The following is a 23,045-nucleotide window of genomic DNA, read 5'->3' as shown; positions in this document are numbered from 1 at the left end:
CAATGAGCTCATTTATGGTTTAAGATTTAGTTTGCACAATGATCATGCATTTATTTATGAAAGTTATCTATGTTCTGTGCATTTATGGTTTCTTTGGTAGTGGATCGTGAAAGTCTCTTACTGTCTCCATTTGTGCATTCTTCAGTTCATTTACATTAATATGTTGTTCCAAACAAGGGACAATAGGATAGGAAATTATACGATTTTATCACTACGATTCACTAAGAAGTAGACTGTATATGGCAAATGTAATATTCCTAGATTAGGTCACTCGAGTTATTATACGCTTTGACCTGTTCCATACCGATCCTCACGGTTTTGTCTTTTGGTGTACATGTGAGCACCTTCTCGGGAGGCCACCCATATTGGGAGTACTCCCATGTGATCATACTTAACTTTTGAGTTTCGAAGCTAAGCATTGCCGTCACGTCAAAAGAGGCATCCGCGAGTTAATTTCAGTTTTCATATATACATATATATATTAGAATCGCTCTCCCTTTGTTCAATGCACAATTTGGTTCATTATCGCCCCCTTTACCATTCTAAAAGCATGTCGGAAGCCACTCCTAGTCTAGGCCCTTTGGTCCAGAAGGCCACTCCCCTCCCTCATCGAAGGGAGAATTACAAAAAAAATTCAAAACATATTGTAATTGTACCAATTTAGTCATAAACATTTTTTTTTCCGAATAAGTCATAAACATCTTGCAATTATGCCAATTCAATCCATTTGGCGAATTTTTGCAAGCCGATGCTAATGTGGATGTCGGTGGACCGGCAACATAATATTTTTTTTTTCTTTTTTGAATTTCTTTTTCTTTCTTCTTTTGTCCTTCCCTCTTTTGCTTCCACTTGGTTGTAGGCGACCGGTCAGAGGCGATGGCCAACCGGTGAGGTCGACCTCACTAGGGGCCAATGAGGGCAACCTCACACCGCCCATGGCGTGGCCAAGCCTCATCGTAGCCGTGCGAGATGTTGTCTCGCCTGTCCATATCCGGTAAGGCTCGACCTCGCCTTCGCTGGATGAGGCCATGGCAAGACGAGCCTCACCCAGCATCACTTCACTTGGCAACAATGAGGTTGAGCCTCTCCCAGCAACGGCCCTTGGTAAGATGTGCCTCACCCAACCGGTCATCACTTATGGTCGGTCGCTAGAGGAGATTGGCTAAAGGAAGAAGGGGAAGAAAAAAAAAGGAAGAAGAGGGAAGAAAAAAAAAGCAAAAAAGAAAAAGAAAAGAAAAAAAGGGAAAAGGAAAAATAAAAAAGAAAATAAAAAAATTCCAAAAAATATTAAAAAAATTAAAATATAATGTCGCCAACAGGCTAGCGTCCACATTAGTGCCGGTCGACCAAAATTCACCGAATGGACTGAATTGACATAATTGCAATAAGTTGATTGTTTTTTTGGTAATTTTTTCGAAAGGAGAGTTTTTTTGTCAATTTATAATTACGTGTCATCAAGTTAGGAATAGCCACCCCATGTGACAATAATACCACAATACTCCAATTTCTCAACCTAAATTTGAGCTTCATATAATAAAGGATAATCCCTACATTTTTCATCCATGTAACTACAAGTTTATTTTGTTAAATCAAGTCATTGTAATGTTCATTTTTTTAAACAAATCCTTCTACTTTCGCAAGTTTGGTAGTCAAGTCTCTCTGACATCAAATTCTATCACATTCATTAAATGTAGCGATCGGACGACGCGAAGTAAGATGGGCATAAAATATGTAATGCTCATGGGGATGAGTGTGGACAGATTACCTAATTAGATGATGTCAAAGTGTGGTGCGAACTAAATTAAGCTAATATGGATGCCGGTACGGAAGTCCAATTGAAATAATATTGTCCGCTCCACAAAACCACGTTGTCCGATGCTCAAATCAATGATTTGGTGGGTTACATCAGCAGATTGGGGCCCACCGCATTGTAAAAGAAAGCAGCCGAACAGAAATTTTAAACTCGAGGTCTAATCTTGCAAGTCAGGGAACATAAGAATTCCAATCACTGATGAGTTTGACCGTCCATGAGCCCTGACAGATCTCCCCAGAAAAAGCTACAAAAGTCAACCCACTTGAGGTCGAGGGTCGATAAGGATGCCATGATTGGCGAGTGAAAAGGAAAAGCATGGAAAAAAAAAACCCTTAATCCATTGCATTAGTGCTAATTCAGTTATAACCTATTTAATTAGATTAATTTAGTCATAAACATTTTGTATTTGTATCAATTGAGTCTATTCGATCAATTTTACTCAAGAATTATTGAGTGAACACCAACCATCCTATGTGGCGTGGCCAATGCGGACATTGACATTTTTCATATTTTTTAAAATTTAATTTAATTTTTTTCTTTTCATTTTGGCAAGCAAGGATCACCGCGACCCTCGCTTGTCCAAATAAGAAGAAAAAAATTGAGAAAGAAATTATAAATATGTACACGTGAATCGATCGCTTCACGCAAGACAGTTAGCATTCACATTAGCGATTTTCGATTAAAATTGACTGGATGGACTTAATTGATAAAAATATAAAAATGTTGAGGACTAAATTGGTTTAATTGAAAAGTTTTATAATTGAATTGAATCTGATGCAATAAATTTAGAATTTTTTTTTTGTAACTTCCACTTTGTCAAAGCATAAGCGCTTGAGCTGCGTTGTTGCAGATGCCAGTGTACGTATGCCAGAGGAATAAGATAGCCGAGAAACAGAAGTGGTCAGACACTTGTCAGCATCATAGATGTCGTGCATGGTATAACTTGTGAATTATGAAATAAGAAAGTGAAGTGATTCATGGTTGAATGAACCTTAGTCCTATGCTGGTTTAATGAGTAGTTAATGGCTCCCAATCTCATAAATAAGAAAGTAGAAAATTCTGGGCGGCATCGAAACCCCACACAATATGACAACGAGCTCGATGTCACGACATGAGCTACCATGCTCACCATCAACACCAAATAATCCCGAAAATAGAGGTAACGCACTTATCCCAAACTAGTTTCAGTCTCACAAGAAATTTCAAATTATATTACAACGATCCGGATCTACCCTTCATGTTAGATCCAAATGGCTAATGGAGTATCGACTTGGGTCGGGTGCTGAATTGGGATTTTCATCTCGTTCGGAGTACGTATCAACTTACCTTACACGGCGGTGTGCTTGCATATGTATACGCATTTGCTTGCTATTGAGGTACGCGACTCGGGAAGATCGCCAAAAGGGAGTTTGAGCCGGTTAACATATCTAGTTAAATCTACAATGACCTAAAAAGTACGTCAATGAGCTATAAGTCAATCATGATATATTAGCTGTTCCATACCATACAAAGTCTCTCGCAATTTTATATAGTTGTTTCACATAAAACACAAATGAAAAAAATAGACTAGCCTCGCGCCCGATGTCATGCGTTACGACCATGTTCGTCCTGGTAGCAAGGCTCGCAACTAAGTTTCCCCCTTTGGCATATCAATTATCAACTATCCCGACTCGAGGTTCTAGGTAGTAACAAGGCCACAAAAATCCAACAATTTTCACTATTAATCAACCGTACGAACCATCACAAATCACTTTTTAATTATCGCTCACGAGTCAAACCATACAACTCTTCCCCAAAGCATTTTACATTTACAATACATTGTAGAAAGCAATCACATGACTTGAAAAATCAAAGGGCAATGCAAATCACAATGCATATCCAAATGATGAAAAGGTAGATGGGGTTCGATCGAGATTCTTGTAATGAATGAAAAAAAAAAAAAAAACAGCCCAAACACTTTGAGTTTCTTTTGATAGATCATGCCATATGATGTTTTGAAATTCATAAAAGATAAAAACACCATTCGCTCGGAACCACAAGCCAAATCAGAAAGAAGGGGGTCGTGATAATCTTAAACAACAGAGAGGTAAGGCGTTTTGCACTATAAACTTTGGCAAGCCATATCTCTTTACCAAACTCCGTTTCGGGCGAATTTTACAGCAAATGTAAGACCCAAAGTTCCAATCAACCCAAAATCGGGCAGGCAGCTGGCGAACTCGAGCGCGGAATATTGCTTCCGGAGTTCTGAAGGATTCCAAAGTCGCAGCTTGCGACTAGCAAAAGATCTTTCGAACTTTGGATCTTACTTCAAAAAGGATCGTGATCTCAGAAACATGGTTCGGTGACTTTTTGCGTCTTTGAACCATAGTTCCAAAACAAAGCCTGACATAATATCGCATTCAAGTGTCGGGCCTACCCATTAAAGGTGGGCGGGCCCAAAACCGGCCCATTCGGAGGCACATTCCGGGTAGTCCTGCTAGGAGTGCCCGGCCCGGCCCATTTTCGACCCTTTCGATCTCGACGGAAGTCCGATCGCACGCTCCCGCCCAACTTCTCATCACATTCAAATCTCTCTCTCTCTCTTTGTGCGCAAAGTGCTGATGAGTTCCGGAGCGGCAGGTACAGAACCCACAAAACCTCTAATCCTGCAGCAATTTGTCTTCCTCCGTTTCGTTTCCCGTCGAATGTTATGCACAAGCGCGTTCTCATGTTTCCATCAGGTCGAATCAGCGCCGATCTCTGGTCAGAGATCGCCGCCGTCGATGAAGAGCAAGAGCGGTTGCAACAGCATCAGCGACCCAGGCAACAACAAGCGATTTACCAGAGGAGGAAGCAGGAGAAAGTCAGTAAGCAGAATGCAGCGGCTGGGTAAGCCGAAATTTTCCCTTTTTGTTCCAGTTTCTTCGTGCATTTGTCGTCTAATGAGGTTGGTGGCATCCATTTATGCTGTTGTTCGTTCTCTTTTGTTTCTTCCTCGTTTGATAGCGGCAAGAACGTCGTTAATGTGGCTCGGGTGAGTTTGGCGGCTAATGGCAAGCGGGTCAGCTGGAACCGTGCCCTTTCCACCAGGTTGGTCTCTACGACTACCGTTGTCTGACTTCTTCTCGGCTTATCTTCCGTGGTTAGATGGTCATCAAAACACAGGTTGCATAATCTTAAAGTAGTGAATTTCCTGTGATAGGAATTTTTTGACCCAATTCTTATTTTTGACAAAACCAGAGATATTCCGTTTCTTTTGTCCTAAAACTGCCAATGCCAGACGACACACTGTTGAGTGTAGTGGGATTCTGACCCAAAATAAAAGATGACTGTATTGTGAAGATCTAATATACTTCTATTATCCATTTCCGTCTGTCCCGCATTGAAGTAGAAAATGCAAATGTCTGCATGATTATCGTCTCAAAATTTTGGTCATCTTGCTTAAAATCTAATTTTGTGTTTGCAAGAGGGAGAACAAGTATAGCTGTCACTGCTTGTGTAGATCATTGTCCTGGACGGAAGCATGCCAGAAGGAAAGCAAAACCTCCTCTCCCAAATGTATGATTTCAATGTGTCTATTGCGTTACGTGGAATTCTCAAGGTTTCTTTCAAAGCAATATTTATCTGTTCTTGATATTCTGGCCTCCAATATTCTGCATATTAGACAAATTGTCAAGTAAGGTCTTCATTTGAAAAGCTGCTAATTTGCATGTCGTGATCTTTGCAGGCAAAGGTTGTGCATAGCTTCGATAAGGAAAGGTCATACTTTCAAGAGGTTGATGCATTCGAGTTGTTAGAGGAGAGTCCCTCTCCCAAGAAGTCTGGTACCTGGGTTGTTGGCAATCAAACTGACACTGTCATACCTCACTTGTCATCTAGGCTAGAGAAATGGTTGATATCAAAGAAATTGAATCATAGTTTCGGACCTTCAAGCACACTCTCAAAGATATTAGAAACCTCAGCCATGCCCTCGGGTGCGAAGTTGGAGACGCCTAGTCAATCTTTACCGCGGATCAATTCAACTATGTGCCCAAGTTTGGTTTGTAAGAATGATCTCAAAAGGCATGGTCATTCTCAGCTTAGCAAACTGGAATTGAAGGATGTCGCTGATGAGAGTTGTAAAGATCTAGAAACTGCTGTTAGGAAGCTGTCTCTGGCTTCAACTTGTGATACATCCGATGGGGATCAGTGGAACCCATTTGCTGCACTACTTGCAGTTTGTGGGCAGACAGCTCCTTCTACTCTTGTGGACGTGTTCTCTAAATTTTGGTGAGTCCTTTGCTCGAAATTTAATTCATATTGCAGTGCACAAATTTTTTCACTTTCTCTTAAGGAAGTACTAATAAAGCTAGTGTGATCGGATGAAATGAAGGGTCAAAGGGAAACTTCAATTTCAGATAAATGCCAGAGGTTGAGTTTAAAACGTGTTGCATCAAGTTCTATCAAATTGCAGATCTAGCTAGTCTGGTTGCATGATAGAAATGAACCTATGTTGATGGAACTTTTTCAGCAGCTGAATAAGTTTACCTTTCTTTTTTTAATTCTTTATTGTTTGTGCCTGTTGTTTGAACTTTGCACTGGGTTTCTTCAGCCTATTGACGGAGCACTTCCTCTATACAGTGCCCCTGATAATGTTATCAAAATTGGTGAGGGTACATTTGGGGAAGCCTTCAAGGCTGGTAACTATGTATGCAAGGTGGTTCCCATAGATGGCGACTTGCGAGTTAATGGTGAAGTCCAGAAGGTAAATACTGTAACAGACTCTCATGTTTGTGCGAGCTCAGTGGAAAGGTGCTTCCATCGGCTATCCTTATATGCATGATATGTTTACCAATCAAACTAAATACTAATAGACTAGTCCTTTGGATTAGAAGAATATGCGACCTAATGTCGCATTTTATATCCTTATGTACAGTGTTTACTAATGAGTTTGACTCGTCTTTCCTTCCTATCTTCCCATTTCTTATCTAATGCGTGCTTTCATGGGTACAATGGAATATTTTGAGTGACAGACCTTGATAAATCAATTTGTATGTGCACCAGAGATCGGAAGAACTGCTTGAGGAGGCTGTACTTTCTCAAACTCTCAACAGATTAAGAGAGTGCAAGGACGATGCTTATAATGCATGCACGACATTCATACAAACGATAGAGTATGTCTTCCATCTGACATCCTTCCGTTCTGTCATTTTGGTTGAAAGCCAGTCCTATAGATGGAAATAACAAGACGCATGTAATCCTTTTTAGTTTTCAATATGGTGCTGAGACAATGTGCTAGATAGTCCTGGCAAAGGTCCTCATCGTGTGATTTAAGAACGTTGCTGATCTATGTTAAGTCCAGCATAGGGACAGACTGACCTAGTTGTAGGAGAGAGCAATCGGTTGGCCATGACTATGAAAATCCTTTTAGGTAGATTGGCCTGTATTGAATTTATGCTTGCTTTTCAATACTTTGAGAGATTGCGTCATTAGCTTTTTTTCATGCGCTTCCTTTCGCAGTCTGAGGGTCTGCCGAGGTACGTATGATGTGGAATTAATCAGAGCATGGGAAGATTGGGATGAAAATAATGGTTCAGAAAATGATCATCCCAAGGGATTTCCAGAGAAACAGGTCTTGTGCTTTTATTCTGCTTCTGTTTCTGTTAAAAGATGACATTGTTTTCTCACTCTTTTCCTCAATACCCTAGGTGATTTTCTTCAGCTTGCTTTCCATAGTTGTGATTTACAGTTGTGATCAAGAGCTTGGATACATTATTTGATAACTCAATTAATTTCAAATTCGAAGTTTGTGTTAATGCTGACATCACCCCTTTCCCCTGACATATGCTTACAAATTGTTTTTAGTGCTATATGGTGTTTGTCCTGGAACATGGGGGCAAGGATCTTGAGAGTTTTGTGCTTTTGAACTTCGATGAAGCACGAAGTCTACTTGTTCAGGTAAATCACGAAGCACTTGCACTTTGTACTGGTTGGTATGGTTAATTCGATAAGTGATCTCTTTTCAATAAAATATAAATAAATTGTAGGTTACTGCTGCCCTGGCTGTGGCTGAAGCTGCATACGAATTTGAGCACCGTGATTTACACTGGTCCGTCTATAATGTGATGTACAGCTTTAATTGCATTTTTCTGTTTATGTTAATTGCTGATTGAATATGTGAATTCGTGACAGGGGGAATATCCTATTAAACCGGAATGATTCTAGGATGCTGAAGTTCATGCTTGAAGGAAAGCATATCAATGTCAAGACTTTTGGATTGTGCATATCCATAATTGACTTCACCCTTTCTAGAATTAATACCGGTTGGCATCTTTTCTGTTACCTAATTTATGTCACTTATTTGATGGTTTGATATATACATCTGACCCAGCACACTGATAGTAGCATTCTGAATTCACAGGCCAAGATATACTCTTTCTGGATCTATCCTCGGACCCTTATCTCTTTAAAGGTCCAAAAGGAGATAAACAAGTAAGAGAACAAACGGTTTTCCTTGAGATACCCTATATCTATGCCTCCTAACTTTTGTGCATGTACAGTCTGAAACGTATCGAAAGATGAAAGAAGTGACAGAAGATTACTGGGAAGGAAGGTACTCCTTTTGTTGCCTGCACTGAGAAGTAAATTATCCTACATATGATTAGCAAACAACATATGGGATTATACCCAGAAAATTACGAGATTATTAATTATAGGTCCATGTTTTAATCTAGTCTGAGCATTGCTATATAAATTATGCTGTCCGGAACTGCTAAATGGATTTGAGGAACCCAACGTGACTTATTTGTACCAAGAGAGTGGACTTGAGGATTTAAATCTGCCTGGTGTATGCATCAAATTTTTTTTCAACAGTAAACTTCATATTTGTTAATGAAGTAATTATACGTTTATTTTGAGTTGTCACATCTTGATTTTCCTTTTCATACTTAAGTGTCAAAAGATAGTCATAGGCTCATAGCTACTTCATTTTAGTTTTCGTAAGTAAGCATGTATTGATTTACACATAAATATTCATTTTTCTCTTGCACTTGCTTATCCAGTTTCACTACTAGTTTCTCATATTCTGGACTCATTGTTGATGGGGCTTGTGTAGCATAGCTGGAAGTCCATGTTGATGATTGGGTCATTTCTCTTTACAGCTTCCCAAAAACGAACGTGCTATGGTTGGTGTACTTGGTCGATATATTACTACTGAAGAAATCATATGTAAGTCGCTTGCTCTCTTTTATGAAACCATTCGTAAGCACTCCAGAAAAATTCTCTCAAGTATACAAACATGTCTTGAAACAAGAGGTATATGTCTTTAGTATTTTGATTTCCTAAATGATGACGGTGTTACGTTGTTCCATTTTTTGCTCTTCCATAGCTAAATCTGATATTGCTCCTCTGAAAAGGAGTTTTGAGAGGAGAATTTGATTATGGGCTATATGTTAACTAGATTTTTTTCTTCTTTTCAATGGTTGCTGATTACAAATGACCGTTACGATAGATTCATCCTTCTATGAATGCTCATGACACACAGGCTTTGGTCTTAACTTCTACTTTTGCCATTGTAATGGCGGTCCTTGGTGAATGTTTGCGGTTCTGCACGCGTATTATGTTTATGATGCCAAGGACGTCTTGAACTGATTATCGAATATTTCCCAGGAACGTTCGTCAAAGGATGAAAGGGAATTGCGATCTTTGAAGAAACGCTTAGACAAGTATGATTCAGCCAAAGAAGCAATTTCTGATCCATTTTTTGCTGATCTATATGTTGACAGTGCAGTGTGATCGGAGAATTTGAACTGCAGTTTATTTGTGAAATGGGTATTTATTGCGGGTACAAATACATAGAAATGCCTGTAATTACTCATCTAGAAACTCCGAGTTCGCGTAACAAGAGTTCAGGTAGGTTTTTGAGTAGTGTATGCTATGTTTTCTAAAGCATGTTCTTATTTTTTCCAAGAAAGCGGGGATGGTTTCAAAATTGTCATTTCACAATGGGAAGTCATATTGTTGCTTTGGCGAAGGGGTTATATGAAGGGTGGTGGAAAGAATGTTAAGAGGAAGTTACGGCATGACTTATTACTGCAGCAATGGATTATGACAAGATTTGACACACAAAAAAAAAAAAAAGACCATTGCCCTTCTCTACGACTTCTCACGTAATTAAAAAATTGAAAAGAAACATGGGAAATTTTTTTTGCTGTGACATGTCCCATTCATTTGAGATGTTCAACGGTTAGTATCTCATTTCAGATGGATTTTGAATTATTTTTAACTTCAGAAATTACTGAAATATCTTGTAAATTGTTAATTATTCATGTGGGTAAGCTTACTTTCTTAATCAAGAAAATTACAAGCAAAAGTGGCAAACTTATGAAAATATCATGTTGCTGGATGTGGGTGCCGGTGGGCGTATACGTTAGCGTCGGCCAGTCAAAATTGGCTGGACGGATTGAATTGATATAATTGCAAAAAGGATTAGGATTGAATTGGCAAAAAATAAAAAATTTTGACTGAATTGTCACAATTGCAATAGGCTTAGAATTCGTTTGGTAATTTTTGCTCTAATTTCAGATAAATTTTGAACTATCTTTAACTTTTGAAATTACTAAAGTATATTGTAAATTGTTAATCACGAAAATTACCAGCAAATGTGGCAAACTTATGAAACTTACTTTCTATATGAAAAGCTACTGAAGATGTATCACAATTGCCAACTACCTTGCGGTTGCTTTCTTTTACCATGGATAATTCTTGTAAAATATAATCTTTTGAGTGGGTAGTAACCTTTAATTTACTTCTAATATTCATATGTAATCAATCATTTTAGATATTTTCATCGGAGTAACATTTAATATGCTTAATGAATTTGAAAGAGAATAAAGAAGAAACTTTATGCGGTTAGTAACTTTTCATTTCCTAGTCATATTAATATGTGATCAGAATCTTTTAAATCAAACTCACTTTATCATGCTTAGTAACTTTCAATAGAAGCAAAATTTTGAATATGATTATTTTTATTTATTTACATGTAATATTTATATCTGATTAGAAATCTTAATTATAATTTTAATATAGAACAAGTTTTGTGTGGTCAGGAATTTCTCTTTAACTAGTAACTCTATGCGGTGACAATAATTTTTTGTTCGTCGAAGTAACTTTTGATTCACTAAACCATGCTATGCACACGTGACTAGTAGTCTTTCTATATCGAAATGACTTTTAAATATGTTCAATTGCTCAAATGTAGAAAAGCAACATATTTGATGTGGTTAGCATTTTTTTTTTTTTACAATAGTGACCTAGGAATCACCGACACTCTTCCGGGGCTTTCATGTCGTGTCTAACATTTTGTAGCATGTGATTGACACGTGGTCAACGCTCGATATACACCAGCAGCACTCGAGGTTGTTGGGGCTAACAATGCAACCTAAATGGGGTGAATAGAAAACCAAAGATGATGTGAAAAAGATCGGACGAGCAAATATTTCGCTAAACAGTAACCGAGTGTGTGCGGGTAGAGATATGAGGTAGAAATATCAGCACACCGGAGATATAGTAGTTCGGTTTATATACCAAGCCTACGTCTACTCCACACAACTAACAGCCATAACACGGGCTGAAATGCACTAGTAAACCGCCTCTCAAGTTGCAAATAGTACGTGAGTTGGTAATTTACATGATCGAACACACTATCCTAATACAACCTCACTACTCAGGAAGTACACTTGTTTCACACGTTTACAAGTCAATAGATGATCACCAGATCTTTTACACTTATGCTTTTCAACTAGAACAAATTCTAGAGCAACACTTAGAAGAGCAATCATATTTTCGTGCCTTGGTTAGATATCTCTTGGCCTTCACGACCTCATCCTTTTATAAGCCTTTAGCAAAATAGTCATTTGAGCATCCATTGAGAAGCAAAAGAGCTGTTGGAGTTCAATGGGATGTCTTGTCCTCACGCCGGAGCAGCTTTTCCCAAGTCAGACTAGACTTGCCTATAATAGGTGCTTAGCTATTGTCCCACGCCGACAGTTTTGGCTTTTCTCTATCATAGTAGTGTCCTGTTCCTGAGGAGATAAAAATCCTCCCATTGGCCTTTCCCATCAAGCGTGGGCAACTTTAGCTGATCTTTCTCAAACATTGACATGTATGGACTTTATACTCCTTGTATGACCTGATATTTTAAATTCTGATATCAAATATGCGGTGACCATATCTTTTGAGGTTCTCGGTGAATGTTTTCATGAAAGTGCTTGAGTCTTCACATCATTTTTACCCTAAACATTTGCACATCAAATGTTTTGCGAGATGTTTCTCCAACAGAGTCCAGCATCCCAATACACCAGTCAAACATCTCGACATGCCATTTCAACACGCACGGGTCAACTTTAAACATTTTCAATAAATTAAGAGTCAAAATGTAAATTCATTAAAAATACAATATACCCAGCCAACAAAAAAAAATTGTAAATCCCCGATAAAAGAAGAAGAAAAACTCACTGTTGATTTTTTTTTATATATATGTATCATGTATATATATACAAAAATATAAATTTAATATATAACATGTCAAAATTCTCTAGTTTTTGAGGAATGACATGTAGCCATGTCATGTCATATCGTGTGGCACGTCGATGTCGGTGCTACTTAGCTAGTAACAATTAATTTATTTTAAATCGAGGTAACTTTCAATATGGAAAAGCGAATTTTTAAGTGTTGTCAGTAACTTTCCACTTTCTCCTGATATTCTTATGTCTTAGTAATATTTCTATTTATCTAAGTAATTTTCATTATGCTTAGTAACTTTTACAACAGAAAAGCAAAAAAGTTATGTAAATAATAACTTCGGTTATTCATATCTGGTTTACATAGAAAAGTAACAGGTATGATATATATTTGTGACCTTTTATTTTACTAACAATATACAAATGTGACTAGTATTTTTTTAAAACTAAAGTACTTTTTAAGGTAAAGGGACATCAGAAATATCAAAGTTTGTGCAGAGCACTTATTTTGGTGCCAAAATTTTTCATCGGATCACTTAAGTGCTAAATCGGAGAAAAAGCGATCACTTAAGTGCCAACAATGAGAGATTCTGGCCAAAAAGTATATGTAGCATTTATAATGGTTCGTGCTTTTTCCACTCTTTTTTTTGACTTAGAGACTCTCTTTTTCTGTGTTTCATCAATACCATCTCTTATGAGGCCCACCACTTCCTTTTTTTTTAATTACATGATCAACTCTTTTTAGTTTGTTTATTCTTTTCTTTTCCTCCCGAGTCTTGACTTTCTTTCTTCTTCTTTCCAATTACATTTACATTGTGTTCTCTGTAATGAAGACAATGGGATGGATTCGGAGGGCAGAGAGATTGAAAACAGAGAACACAATGCAGATGTTATTGGAATTGATGGAGACGAAGGGGACTCTGTTTTTGTGGAAACTGCATCAAGCAAGTATCAGTTTTGCGCTGGAAGAGACATAAGTGGATTTGCGGAGCAGCCAAAAATCACGAGCTTCACTGTCCAAGAGGTGTTTGTGGGTTCAAGCGATGGTTACACGATCCACTCTTGATGATGGGCATTGCGTCGGCAAAGAGTTTGGTGAAAAGGAGAGCAATGCTCAAGAGCAGTTGGAGGATTCATGGCTCTGTTCAATGCATTGCGATGGACGAAGTAAAGGATAACAAGGTAAGGGAACAACTGATGGATCATCATCAGCTTAGGGAAAAGGCAGTGGTTGTCGAATCAGAAGATGATGACGGCCAATTCAGAAAATTCCCGAGAACATGATGACATAATAGAGGAGCCAAAAATAGAGCTTAAAATTGTGAGAACGGGAGGACTTCCCACTATCTTGGAAGAATCCGAAACGGACTCTCCGACGATGTTGGAGGACAACAACCTCAAGCCGAAGCCGCTAAAGATCGATCAGAAGCTCGAACTGAAAGATCTGCTTGAGGAGATTCAAAAAGTGTACAAGAGCTATGCAGAGAAAATGTGGAAATTGGACATCTCTAACTACCAAACCCTTCATGCTATCGGTAAGTTACTCGCCAAAATCTTGATTTCACTCTCATTTTGCTACAATTATCATTCATGGCAAACTGAATGGGACTGAACAAATATTAGTGGAAGTCCCTTTGATTAACAGGTGAATAATTTGGAAGAATCTTGATCCTTCCGCTCTGATTTTAGTACAATTTGTCATTGGCACAGATATAACTAGTATTTATAAGAAGGCTCCGACGAACTGATTCAATTTGTGCTCTAAATAGAGCATATTCTTGAGAACTTTTGTCTCCCATATTTCTTGATTTTCCTAAGTCTCCTTTACTTAGGAGAAGGAAAGTGGGACCTTCAAGACAGAAAAAAAATTGGCGGCCACCGCAAGGGATAGTATGATCAAAACACACAAAAAAGAAGTATCTAAGCCAAAAGAGAAGTGGAAAAAGCTTGGCCTATAAATTAGAAGATTTTGTAACACATTATTTATAATTAAAAATCAGTCTATGTGGCAATTTTTTTTTAAATTCAGTTCTCAAACTTAAATATAAGCTAAAAAAATTAAAAAGTTAAAAAAATAAAAAGAAATGGGGGTTGGGTAGCGGGGGTTGCCGAGCCCTCGCCCCTATCTGGCTGAGGGCCGCCGCTAGCATAGGACGACGAAGTTTATGGTGGCCTTGACACTAGTGCAGCATGACAAAGTGGGAGGAAGCCGAATTGAAGGAAAGCATGGTTCAAGCATTTCGTCGAACACTTGGTGTACGAGTCGAACAAATGGAGAGCTGAAAAGCGCACACAAGAAGCAAAGCGAAGATGGGAAGAAACAAAGCGGAGATGGGGAATGGTTGGCGGGGGTTGCCGGCCACTGATCGAGGCTCGGTAACCCCGTCGGCAATGGTGAGGCGGCGGTGGGGAGGCTTGTGCAAGCCCTTGCCAATGCAACCCACTACTTTTCCTTTTTTTTTTTTTTTTACTTTTTTTAGTTAATATTTTTTTTTTAGTTTTTAGCTTCTTTTTTTTCTAATCGGGATTCTTTAGCGAACCATGTAGGATTAGATTATTAATAAAAAAAATTACCACATAAGATTTTTGGCAAAACTCATCAAAGTTGACACTCAAAGAATTATTTTTAAAAAAAAATTGGCACTAAAGTGATTAAAAAAAATTCGCATCAAAGTAAGTGCGGTACACAAACATTAGCACTTCCGGTGTCCTTCGACCTACTTTTTAATATGATTAGTAACTTTTAGTATAGGAAAAAAGAAGAGCTAGGAAATTAGATTTAAATTTGGGGTTGGTTTGTTTCGCAAAAAATAAAAGATTTGAAAAAATTTCCAAAAAATGGTTGGTTGTGTGGTGTGAAATTATTATTTGATGGAAATTGTTTTCATTAATGACAACAATGTATGTCTAAAAATTTTGTAGGCAAAATACTTTTCGCTGATTCATTTTTTATAAGCGATACAAGCGATCATTTTTATAAAAATATTTTCCAAATCATTTATTTTTTGCCGGACAAACCCATCCTTGCAGGCAAATCTTTGTGATCCGAATAAGGAGCAATGCATTTTCGTTCGCGGCCTTTATGTGACATCCAGAGATCTCACATTAGAAATAATTAGAAAATAAAAGAATATATCTTGACTTATTCCTTAAGACACCTAGAAACTTCTAGAGTAAGCTAAATCATTTCTTAATAAAGAAGGAATTTTAAAACTTCTTGAAGAAGCTAACACTTTTGGCTTGCCAAGGAAGCTATTTCAAAGCTTCTCGAGGAAGCTATCCGGTAACTTCTCGAGAAAGCTACTCCGAAACTTCTCGAAGAAGCCATTACCTTACTTATTTAATAAGTTTTTCCTAGAAATTTCGTATTAGAAAACATGACACAAAGTAATATTTTTTGAAATAATATACATGTCAATTATAATACATAAGTATGTCAAGTCAATTAAGAACATATAAGTCAATTGCAAGTCAATTGGATAAGGATAAAAATAATGCCACTTTCAAACCTTAAAAGGATAAGCATAGATGTCTCTTCAATAAGTCAATACATAAGTCAATGGAGGTAAGGATAATATTAATATCATTTTCAAGCATTAATGATAAGGGATAAGCATCGAGTCACTTTCAAGCATTAATGATAAAGGATAAGCATCAAGCCACTATCAAGGAACCTTGTGAAGGAAACTAGAAAGCTTATGAGAGAAGCCAAGGAACTATTATAAATACAGCTACGGTTTTCTTCATTTCCTACATCCACCAATCCTCTCTCTCTCCCTCTCCCCTCACTGAGCCCTCTCTCTCTCCACCGACTCTCTCTCCCTCGCTCCCTCGGGATCGCATCGACCCGCTGTCGACTTCCACCGCCGCCTCTCGTCTTGTTTTCTTTGTTGCACAATGTAGGACACCGTAATTTGTGTATCGGGTAAATGGGATTACTAGCTCTAAGGCGGTAATGTCCGGTTAATGCTTGATGTGCTGTTGCACCGATTATGTGTGCGGATATGTGTGATTGCATCACAAATGGACATGCGTATGCGAAAGATGATAAACGAACATGTGTATGCGAAAGAATGTGTATGCATATTAAAATATGAAATCATTGCTTGCTCATTGTCACCCAAGAAGCGATGAAAGCCAAAGAAGGCTTTTATATGGGAAATTACGTGCCGTCGATGGGAGGCCAAAGTTGGCCTTATTATGAGAACGAGTACACGTCGTTGTTTCTCGTGAAGGTGATAATGCGAATGAGACGTCATCTTTTGCCAAACGACGTTGGGCCTACGAGAAAGTGTTCCCGATTAACAACTATGAGACTACGAGAACGAGCTAACAAGCTCACAACCCTACAAGTAATACGAGCCGCATGAGTAATAAGAAGGAATCATTGCACGTGCATATTTGATGTGTGAAATACATGACATTTGTTTTACAGCGGATCACAAGATAGCTTTGTTTAATAGCATTTTACACCACTGCATCAAGTACAGGACGAATATTCCTATTTTAGACCTAGTGATTTCATTTACTGGACTGCTTGCTCATCCCTTTATTTTTTCGAAAATTGAGATGGCTTCGCTACAAATCCCGCTATTCGAATACCCAACCCACATGGAATATATCCAACTGCAGGTCGTTGATGTAGAGACATGCATCGAGTATGTTAAGAGTAAAGACAATAGTATGGATTGACATAAGATTGTCATAACAGCTTCCACCCACCTTCATTTCATGGCATTCGAGGTTAGGCGGAGCGATGCTTCTAGGCTCTCTGCGCAATTTTGATGGCCTGTCAGGATTCCAAGGCAGAGCAACACCTTAGAAGGGTAGTCAAACCAGGATGAGAAGGAAGCTTTAATACTCTAAGGAGGGGTACAGCAGCAGTAGTCGGGGTAATCTCCCCAAGTTTGATTGTATATATTGCAAGGGAGGTTAATCAATATTGTAAAATATTTATGAAGCATGTATATAAAACCAGGCATGTTGGTAAATATCTTGAAAGCTGCTATGTCTGTCAATTTACGTTGGCTACCATCACTTTTCGCAATTAAGAACAAAGGTCGGCAGAAAATGAGAGAAACCATTAAAGAAAAATAGAAACAAAGGGAATGGTCCTGGAGTCATTACACTTCATATCTACAGCACTAGCGTCATATTAAGATTGCCTGCCTGCTCTTCTGTTTACCCGTCCCCACTCTGGAAAAGATGAGAGAGAGAGAGAGAGAGAGAGAGAGTCGGGTTGAAGGTCTGCATGACCCTCATCCAACCGGACCGGACCGGACATGCCTTAACCCTTAGTAACCAAATTTGCAGTTAGTCTCTAGGGGATCACCCGCACGGTCCAAACAGATTATCAACGTAGTTTATAATACTCAACAGGAACTACAAAAATGCATTGGCCAATGCTGCAAGCAAATGAGCAAAATAGCACCTGCTATTTCCTTTTCCTTGTTATGTTTTTGCCTTTTTACAGGAGAACTCTTGTTGTGACAAATTTCTACCGCTTTGAGAAAACTACCAGAATCAACATGGACATGGAAACCACTATCTTGAAGCTAGGGGACTCCCAGAAGTTCTGTTTGCGGTTACCGCTCGGACCGCTCTTTTGGTGCAGCTTCGCCATTAATTGCTCCTTGAGTTCTTTGATAGCTTTGTCTCTTCGGCCTCCCATCTGTTGCAAGTACAGAAGATGAATAAAACATGCAGCTAAATGCGAATGGTGGTGGTGAGAGATCGAAAAATGTCCCTCCATTAAACATATGCAACGAACCAGAAAAAGGTCATAGAGTAAGAAGGTCGAATAAATATTTTGGCAAGTCAAGTGGAGCAAACCGTCCTACCAAAATGCAGTATCAGATAGACAAGGACAGGGATTTACTCTAGGAGTGCTGCAGACAAGAATTTAACAAATTCATGAAAGCCAAAAAGGCCATTGCCGATGACTTGAACTACACTACATAAAAGGGTTTGGGCAAATTACCCGTTGAAGCTTCCGTGTCTGGGAACGGGATTCCTGGAGACAGAATTCCAGCTTCAGCACCCGTTTCTTCAGCTCCTGATCCACTCTCCGCTGCTTCTCCAACTATTACACAAGTAAAACCTCCATTATGCACTGAACAGGCAAACTCCATTCCAGCATGTTTGCCTTGGACAAACAAGAGTTCAGGCAAACAATGCTCTAATCTCATGATCAGTTACAGACCTAGCATTTCCTGTACCGGCTTTTAGGGACTAAGTAGAACCTTAGTTGAACCTTTAATAGCATACTCCAACCACGGAAACAGCGAAAGAGTTAACGAATGGAGAAAGGTAAGCAAGTGAATACGATGCAACACCTGTGATTCCAACTCCTTCGCCTTGAGCTCCCAATGAGCGGACATGATGCTGATCTCGTCCCTCAGATTTCCTATTTCTTCATCCTTAACCACCAAAAGTTTGTTAATATTCTCGATGTTCTTTGGAGATACCACGTCTAGTAGTTTTCTCAGTTCAGAGTCCTTGCTTAAGCCTGATTTAGCAAGCGCTTCTGTGATATCACGCTCAATCTTCGTAACATCGTCTCTCAGTTGCTTTTGTGAGTACTCCCTCGCTTGAAGATCCTTCTGCAGGTCATTTAATCGCTCGCTTAACCTATTAACACGATCCTCATTCTCCTTTAAAGAACAATTCTTCTCATCAAATTCTTTCAAGAGAGCAAGGCACTGAAACTGCACTGATTGAGCTGATGCAACATTAGTATCTGCCGTGGCTTGAGTGATCATGATCTGTGATTTAAGAGCATCCATTTGCTGGAGACACTGCATTTCGATGAAACATCAGATCAAGGAAGATGCTGTCGATAAATTAAACCATGGCAAAAGAGTCTGTTGTATGTACTTCAACCAACGTTCTGTTCTGTAAAAGTGGAAGAGTTTGCAGAACCTTCCAACACTCAGAAAAGAAAGGATCATCCGACACAATTAATTAACATAAAAAAGTCTGAGGTTGATGAAGCTCAATCAACTCTTATGGCTTCCCAGAAATTGAAGAACTCGCAACATATGAGCTCCTCTTCTTAGGTCAATGTAGATATCCAGGGCATGCATCACTTCACAAATTAGCAGTTACGTACCAGTTCTACAGTAGATAGTAAGGCTTATTGACTAAAGCCAAGGTCATTAGAACTAGATGTTACGCCATGAAATAATCATATAGGGACTAGTTCTGTTTGTTCAAGCACATCTAAGCTAGCATCCACAATCCACCAAAAACTCTCTCATTGGGCAGCAATCAAGAAGAAAGGAAAGCCCAGCTGAGAAATGGAGCTTTAAGCTATGATTTCTCCATGCACACAAACCTTAGTTCAGGCATTGTGCCCAACCACAGCTGAAAATATATAGTCCATTCAGAAAATTTCAAAACAGAAACTCATTTATGGTGGTGATGAAGAACAATGGTCAGATATTAATATGCCCGAAAATTTCCAATTACAGCAGGCTTTCCACTCTAAGCAATATGAAATAAAACACCACCAAGAAAACAGGCTTTCACTACTCAAGAATTGCAATACGGCATGTGACTTCATTAAAAATTCTGCACCTTGCTTAGCCTTTTCAACTCCATGATGTGAATGCACATAAATGTTTCATGGCCAATTCATGTTACATTAATAGTGAACTACCATGAGCAATCCAAAATGGTCGGTTTTCCTTCATTGGGTTCCTCCAGAAATCAAAGAGAAATTACCGAAAGGCACCGTGCAAAATGACGTGAGATCACAAACCGCAAACAGCATGACTGACAAATAACCCATGAGAATTAAGAACAAATTGCATCACTCGCAATGACATAAGGGGAACATGCCTCGATTACCTTCTAAGAACATTAACCAGTGGTCAACAACAGATGTAATATCGTGAGCAAGAATCCATCCACAAGTTAAATAACAACAGACAGGGAAAATGAAATTTGAAGCTATAATTTCAGGGACCTTCTCAGAAGCAGAAATTGAAGCTTGAAGCTCCCCACCCTTCTCCTCCAATCTCCTTTGTAATCCAATCAATTCCTCCTCCATCCTCCTCACCTTGCTCTCTGCTTCCTGCACCCCCCACAAAAAAAAAAAAAAAAAAGAGAGAAGAGAAATACAGAGATCAGAAAACACCCATCAATCCCAGATTCCCAATAAGCAGAACAAACACAAAACTTCACAAAAACAAATAAATCATTTCGAGATTAGAGCTCTAGAGAACATAAACTTCACCCACCTGTCTTGAGAGGGCTTCCCTTTCAAATGATTGCTCTTGCGATGCGAGCCGACTTCGAACCTCTCTCAGCTCCGATGCTAAACAGAGCACGTTTCGCCTAAAACTCTGCTTCTTCTCATCCAAATCACTCATGAGTGGGTCAAATCCGACACTCGAAACTTGGGATTCCTCAGACATGGTCATGGGAACCGAAACCTTAGTCAAATCCTTCTCTTCTCCCTCTCGGTGTTGGGTTATGCACTAGGTATAGATTGGCGTGTGATTAGTTTGAGTTTGACCATGCAAAAGAATAAAAAAATGGAAGAGAAATACAAAGCTTCTCTCTCTCTCTCTCCACAGGTTGCATGTGAACGTGAATGGTAGTTGGGCGTGCATTAAGATCCAGTCGCGTCAGCAAAGCTCGAACAATAAATCGGAGTTAAACAGTGACAAACACCAAGTACCAACTCGAGTCGAGAATCACAACAAGAAGAGAGTTTTCACTTGATTCATCCTATATTAGCATTTTCGCTTCCAAGAATCATCGACGCTTCTAATTATCAGAAACCCATATTGCCACCTCCTTAATCAAGAAACTGAAACATTCGAGCTTGACGATGCACCAGATGCGTGTGCAGACTCTCACCGAGCTCTCTTCAGAGCTTTTGAATACGATTTCGAACACCCATCATAAGATCACAAGACGGGAGAAAAACAGAGCGAGAGAGAGAGAGAGAGAGAGAGAACGACAGAGAGACAGGAACCTGCCTATGTATGATCCGAACCAGGTGTCCGTGAGAATGAGATCAAGCACACAAAAGACAAAAAGAGTTCCGCTTCATGGCAAGGAAGTCTGCATAAAGTTGAAGCCACAGAGGATATCACCCGCTTGCCATTGAAGCTCATTTCTTTTTTTTTTTTCTTTTTAATGTGGGAGACAATTATTATCTTACCTTTGAATATGAAATCATGGGGAACTTTGTCTTTTCTAGGTGTTTGTGAGATTTGCTTGCCAATGTTTCAGCCACCCTTCTCAGCCTTGACCTTAGAAGAGAGAGAGAGAGAGAGAGAGAGAGAGAGAATCTTAGTGTGCTCTTACATTAATCTAGCAAAAGTATACCTTTATTGCCAAAAGTTTTAAACGAATCATTTTAGTGTCAATTTTTTTGGAAAACGGTCTGTCGGAAAACCGACGTGGCATTATTTTATTATTATTTGAAGGCGACGTGGCACCGACGAGATCCGATCGGCAATTAAAAAGGGTAAAAATTTAAAAAATACTAAAAATAAAAATAAAAACTTAATTAGTTTACAAAAATAAAAAATTATTTTTCAAAATAATTTCAAAAATTAAGTTAAAAATTAACAAAAAAAAAAAGTACAAACGGCGAGGGTTTCCACGGCTCTCGTCACCCCCCCCAACATCGCCGGCAATGGCCAATAGTGGTGGAGCATGGCCGATGGGGGTCACCGAGCCTTGTCCAAGGGCGGGCAACCCCTGCCACCCGTAGGAGAGGGCTGCCACTAGTAGGGGTTGCCGACCCTTGGCCGAGGGTTGGCGACCCCAGTGGGCCATGCCCCACCACCGTTGGCCATTGTCGGTGATGGTGGGGGCGCCGGTGGCGTGGGTGCCACCGGCGAGGGCTTAAGCTCGCCACCTGTTCTCCACCGAGAGTTTTTTTTTTTTTTTTTTTAAGCTTAAGGTTTTTTTAAAAAAAAATTAGCTTATTTTTAATTTTATTTTAAATAAAATTTATATTTTAAATGAATATAATTTTTATCTAATTTTAAAATTAGAATTTGTTTTATTTTAAAGTACAGAAGTCCATGTGGCGACCTCCGTGAATTTTTTTTATTTTTTTAAATGTCATTTTTTTATTAAAAAATAATTATTAATAACACGTGTCAATTTTGATTGGAAATTCTCGTCGGAGGCACCAAAGTGATCATTTGGTCTCCGACTTGGTACTAAAGTAATCCATTGGAAACTTTTGATACTAAAATGATACATGTACACAACTTGTGGCACTAAAAGTGTACTTTTTCCCATTAATCTTGTTTGCAGTGAAAGCTTCTATCACATGCATTCTTATTACCTAGGGACATTTCTAATTTGGCCCTTCAAATTTCACATCAAATGAAGTCGATGCAGCATAGGTTCGACCGAGTCATGACGTAAGATTGCCCCGGCACTACTTCAACTAGTGTCGCAGATAGGCGGGGCTTAGAAATTGTCCCGGATGAGCCGTCGTCATGACTCAAACCATACATTTTATCACAAGTATGGAATTCTTAAGGTGAAGCCGGGGGATCGCGGATGTTGGTTACCTATCTCCATCCTATCGATCCGTTTTACCTTTTTAGGTTATGAGACATAATCCGTCACTAAGTAATTTTTCTAAATCACATGAATGGGATATCCAAAAAAATCATGGTATCCGTATTTAAGTTCTTTGTTTGACGCAATAGAAATGATTCAATTTCATATGCGAAGTTGATCTAGATGAATATTAATAAGGTTGATGTATCATG

The 23,045-nt window shown here is 38.9% G+C and overlaps 2 protein-coding genes across 6 annotated transcripts; one reads left to right on the top strand and one right to left on the bottom strand.

Moving 5' to 3' along the window:
• The first annotated feature begins 4,386 nt into the window (after positions 1-4,386).
• LOC115756162 (serine/threonine-protein kinase haspin homolog) lies at positions 4,387-9,738 on the top strand. 2 transcript variants are annotated; one of them, XM_030695854.1, is made up of 15 exons: positions 4,387-4,432; positions 4,534-4,681; positions 4,799-4,882; positions 5,260-5,350; positions 5,520-6,061; positions 6,413-6,536; positions 6,836-6,945; positions 7,292-7,403; positions 7,637-7,729; positions 7,819-7,880; positions 7,964-8,094; positions 8,193-8,263; positions 8,332-8,384; positions 8,932-8,998; positions 9,440-9,738. In XM_030695854.1, exons 1-15 carry the CDS (start codon positions 4,414-4,416, stop codon positions 9,563-9,565), a joined length of 1,833 nt encoding a protein of 610 aa, XP_030551714.1. In that variant the 5' UTR covers positions 4,387-4,413; the 3' UTR covers positions 9,566-9,738. The 2 variants fall into 2 exon arrangements, with proteins under 2 accessions (XP_030551714.1, XP_030551713.1); XM_030695853.1 differs by having other exon boundaries at positions 4,796-4,882.
• Positions 9,739-17,670: 7,932 nt separating this feature from the next.
• On the bottom strand, positions 17,671-21,414 carry LOC115756164 (nuclear envelope-associated protein 2). Of its 4 annotated transcripts, none has more exons than XM_030695857.2 (6): positions 21,278-21,414; positions 20,535-20,774; positions 20,261-20,368; positions 18,627-19,088; positions 18,272-18,373; positions 17,671-17,962 (listed from the first exon to the last, which is right to left on the bottom strand). In XM_030695857.2, exons 2-6 carry the CDS (start codon positions 20,715-20,717, stop codon positions 17,789-17,791), a joined length of 1,029 nt encoding a protein of 342 aa, XP_030551717.1. In that variant the 5' UTR covers positions 20,718-20,774; positions 21,278-21,414; the 3' UTR covers positions 17,671-17,788. The 4 variants fall into 4 exon arrangements, with proteins under 4 accessions (XP_030551717.1, XP_048137067.1, XP_048137068.1 ...); XM_048281110.1 differs by having other exon boundaries at positions 20,535-21,175; positions 21,278-21,405; XM_048281111.1 differs by lacking the exon at positions 21,278-21,414 and adding an exon at positions 21,160-21,224.
• Between the last annotated feature and the right edge of the window lie 1,631 nt (positions 21,415-23,045).

The sequence above is a fragment of the Rhodamnia argentea genome, chromosome 6 (genome assembly GCF_020921035.1).
Source record: "Rhodamnia argentea isolate NSW1041297 chromosome 6, ASM2092103v1, whole genome shotgun sequence".
NCBI classification, from domain to species: domain Eukaryota; kingdom Viridiplantae; phylum Streptophyta; class Magnoliopsida; order Myrtales; family Myrtaceae; genus Rhodamnia; species Rhodamnia argentea.
The sequence above is the reverse complement of the archived record's forward strand: the minus strand, read 5'-3'. Positions and strand labels throughout refer to the sequence as shown.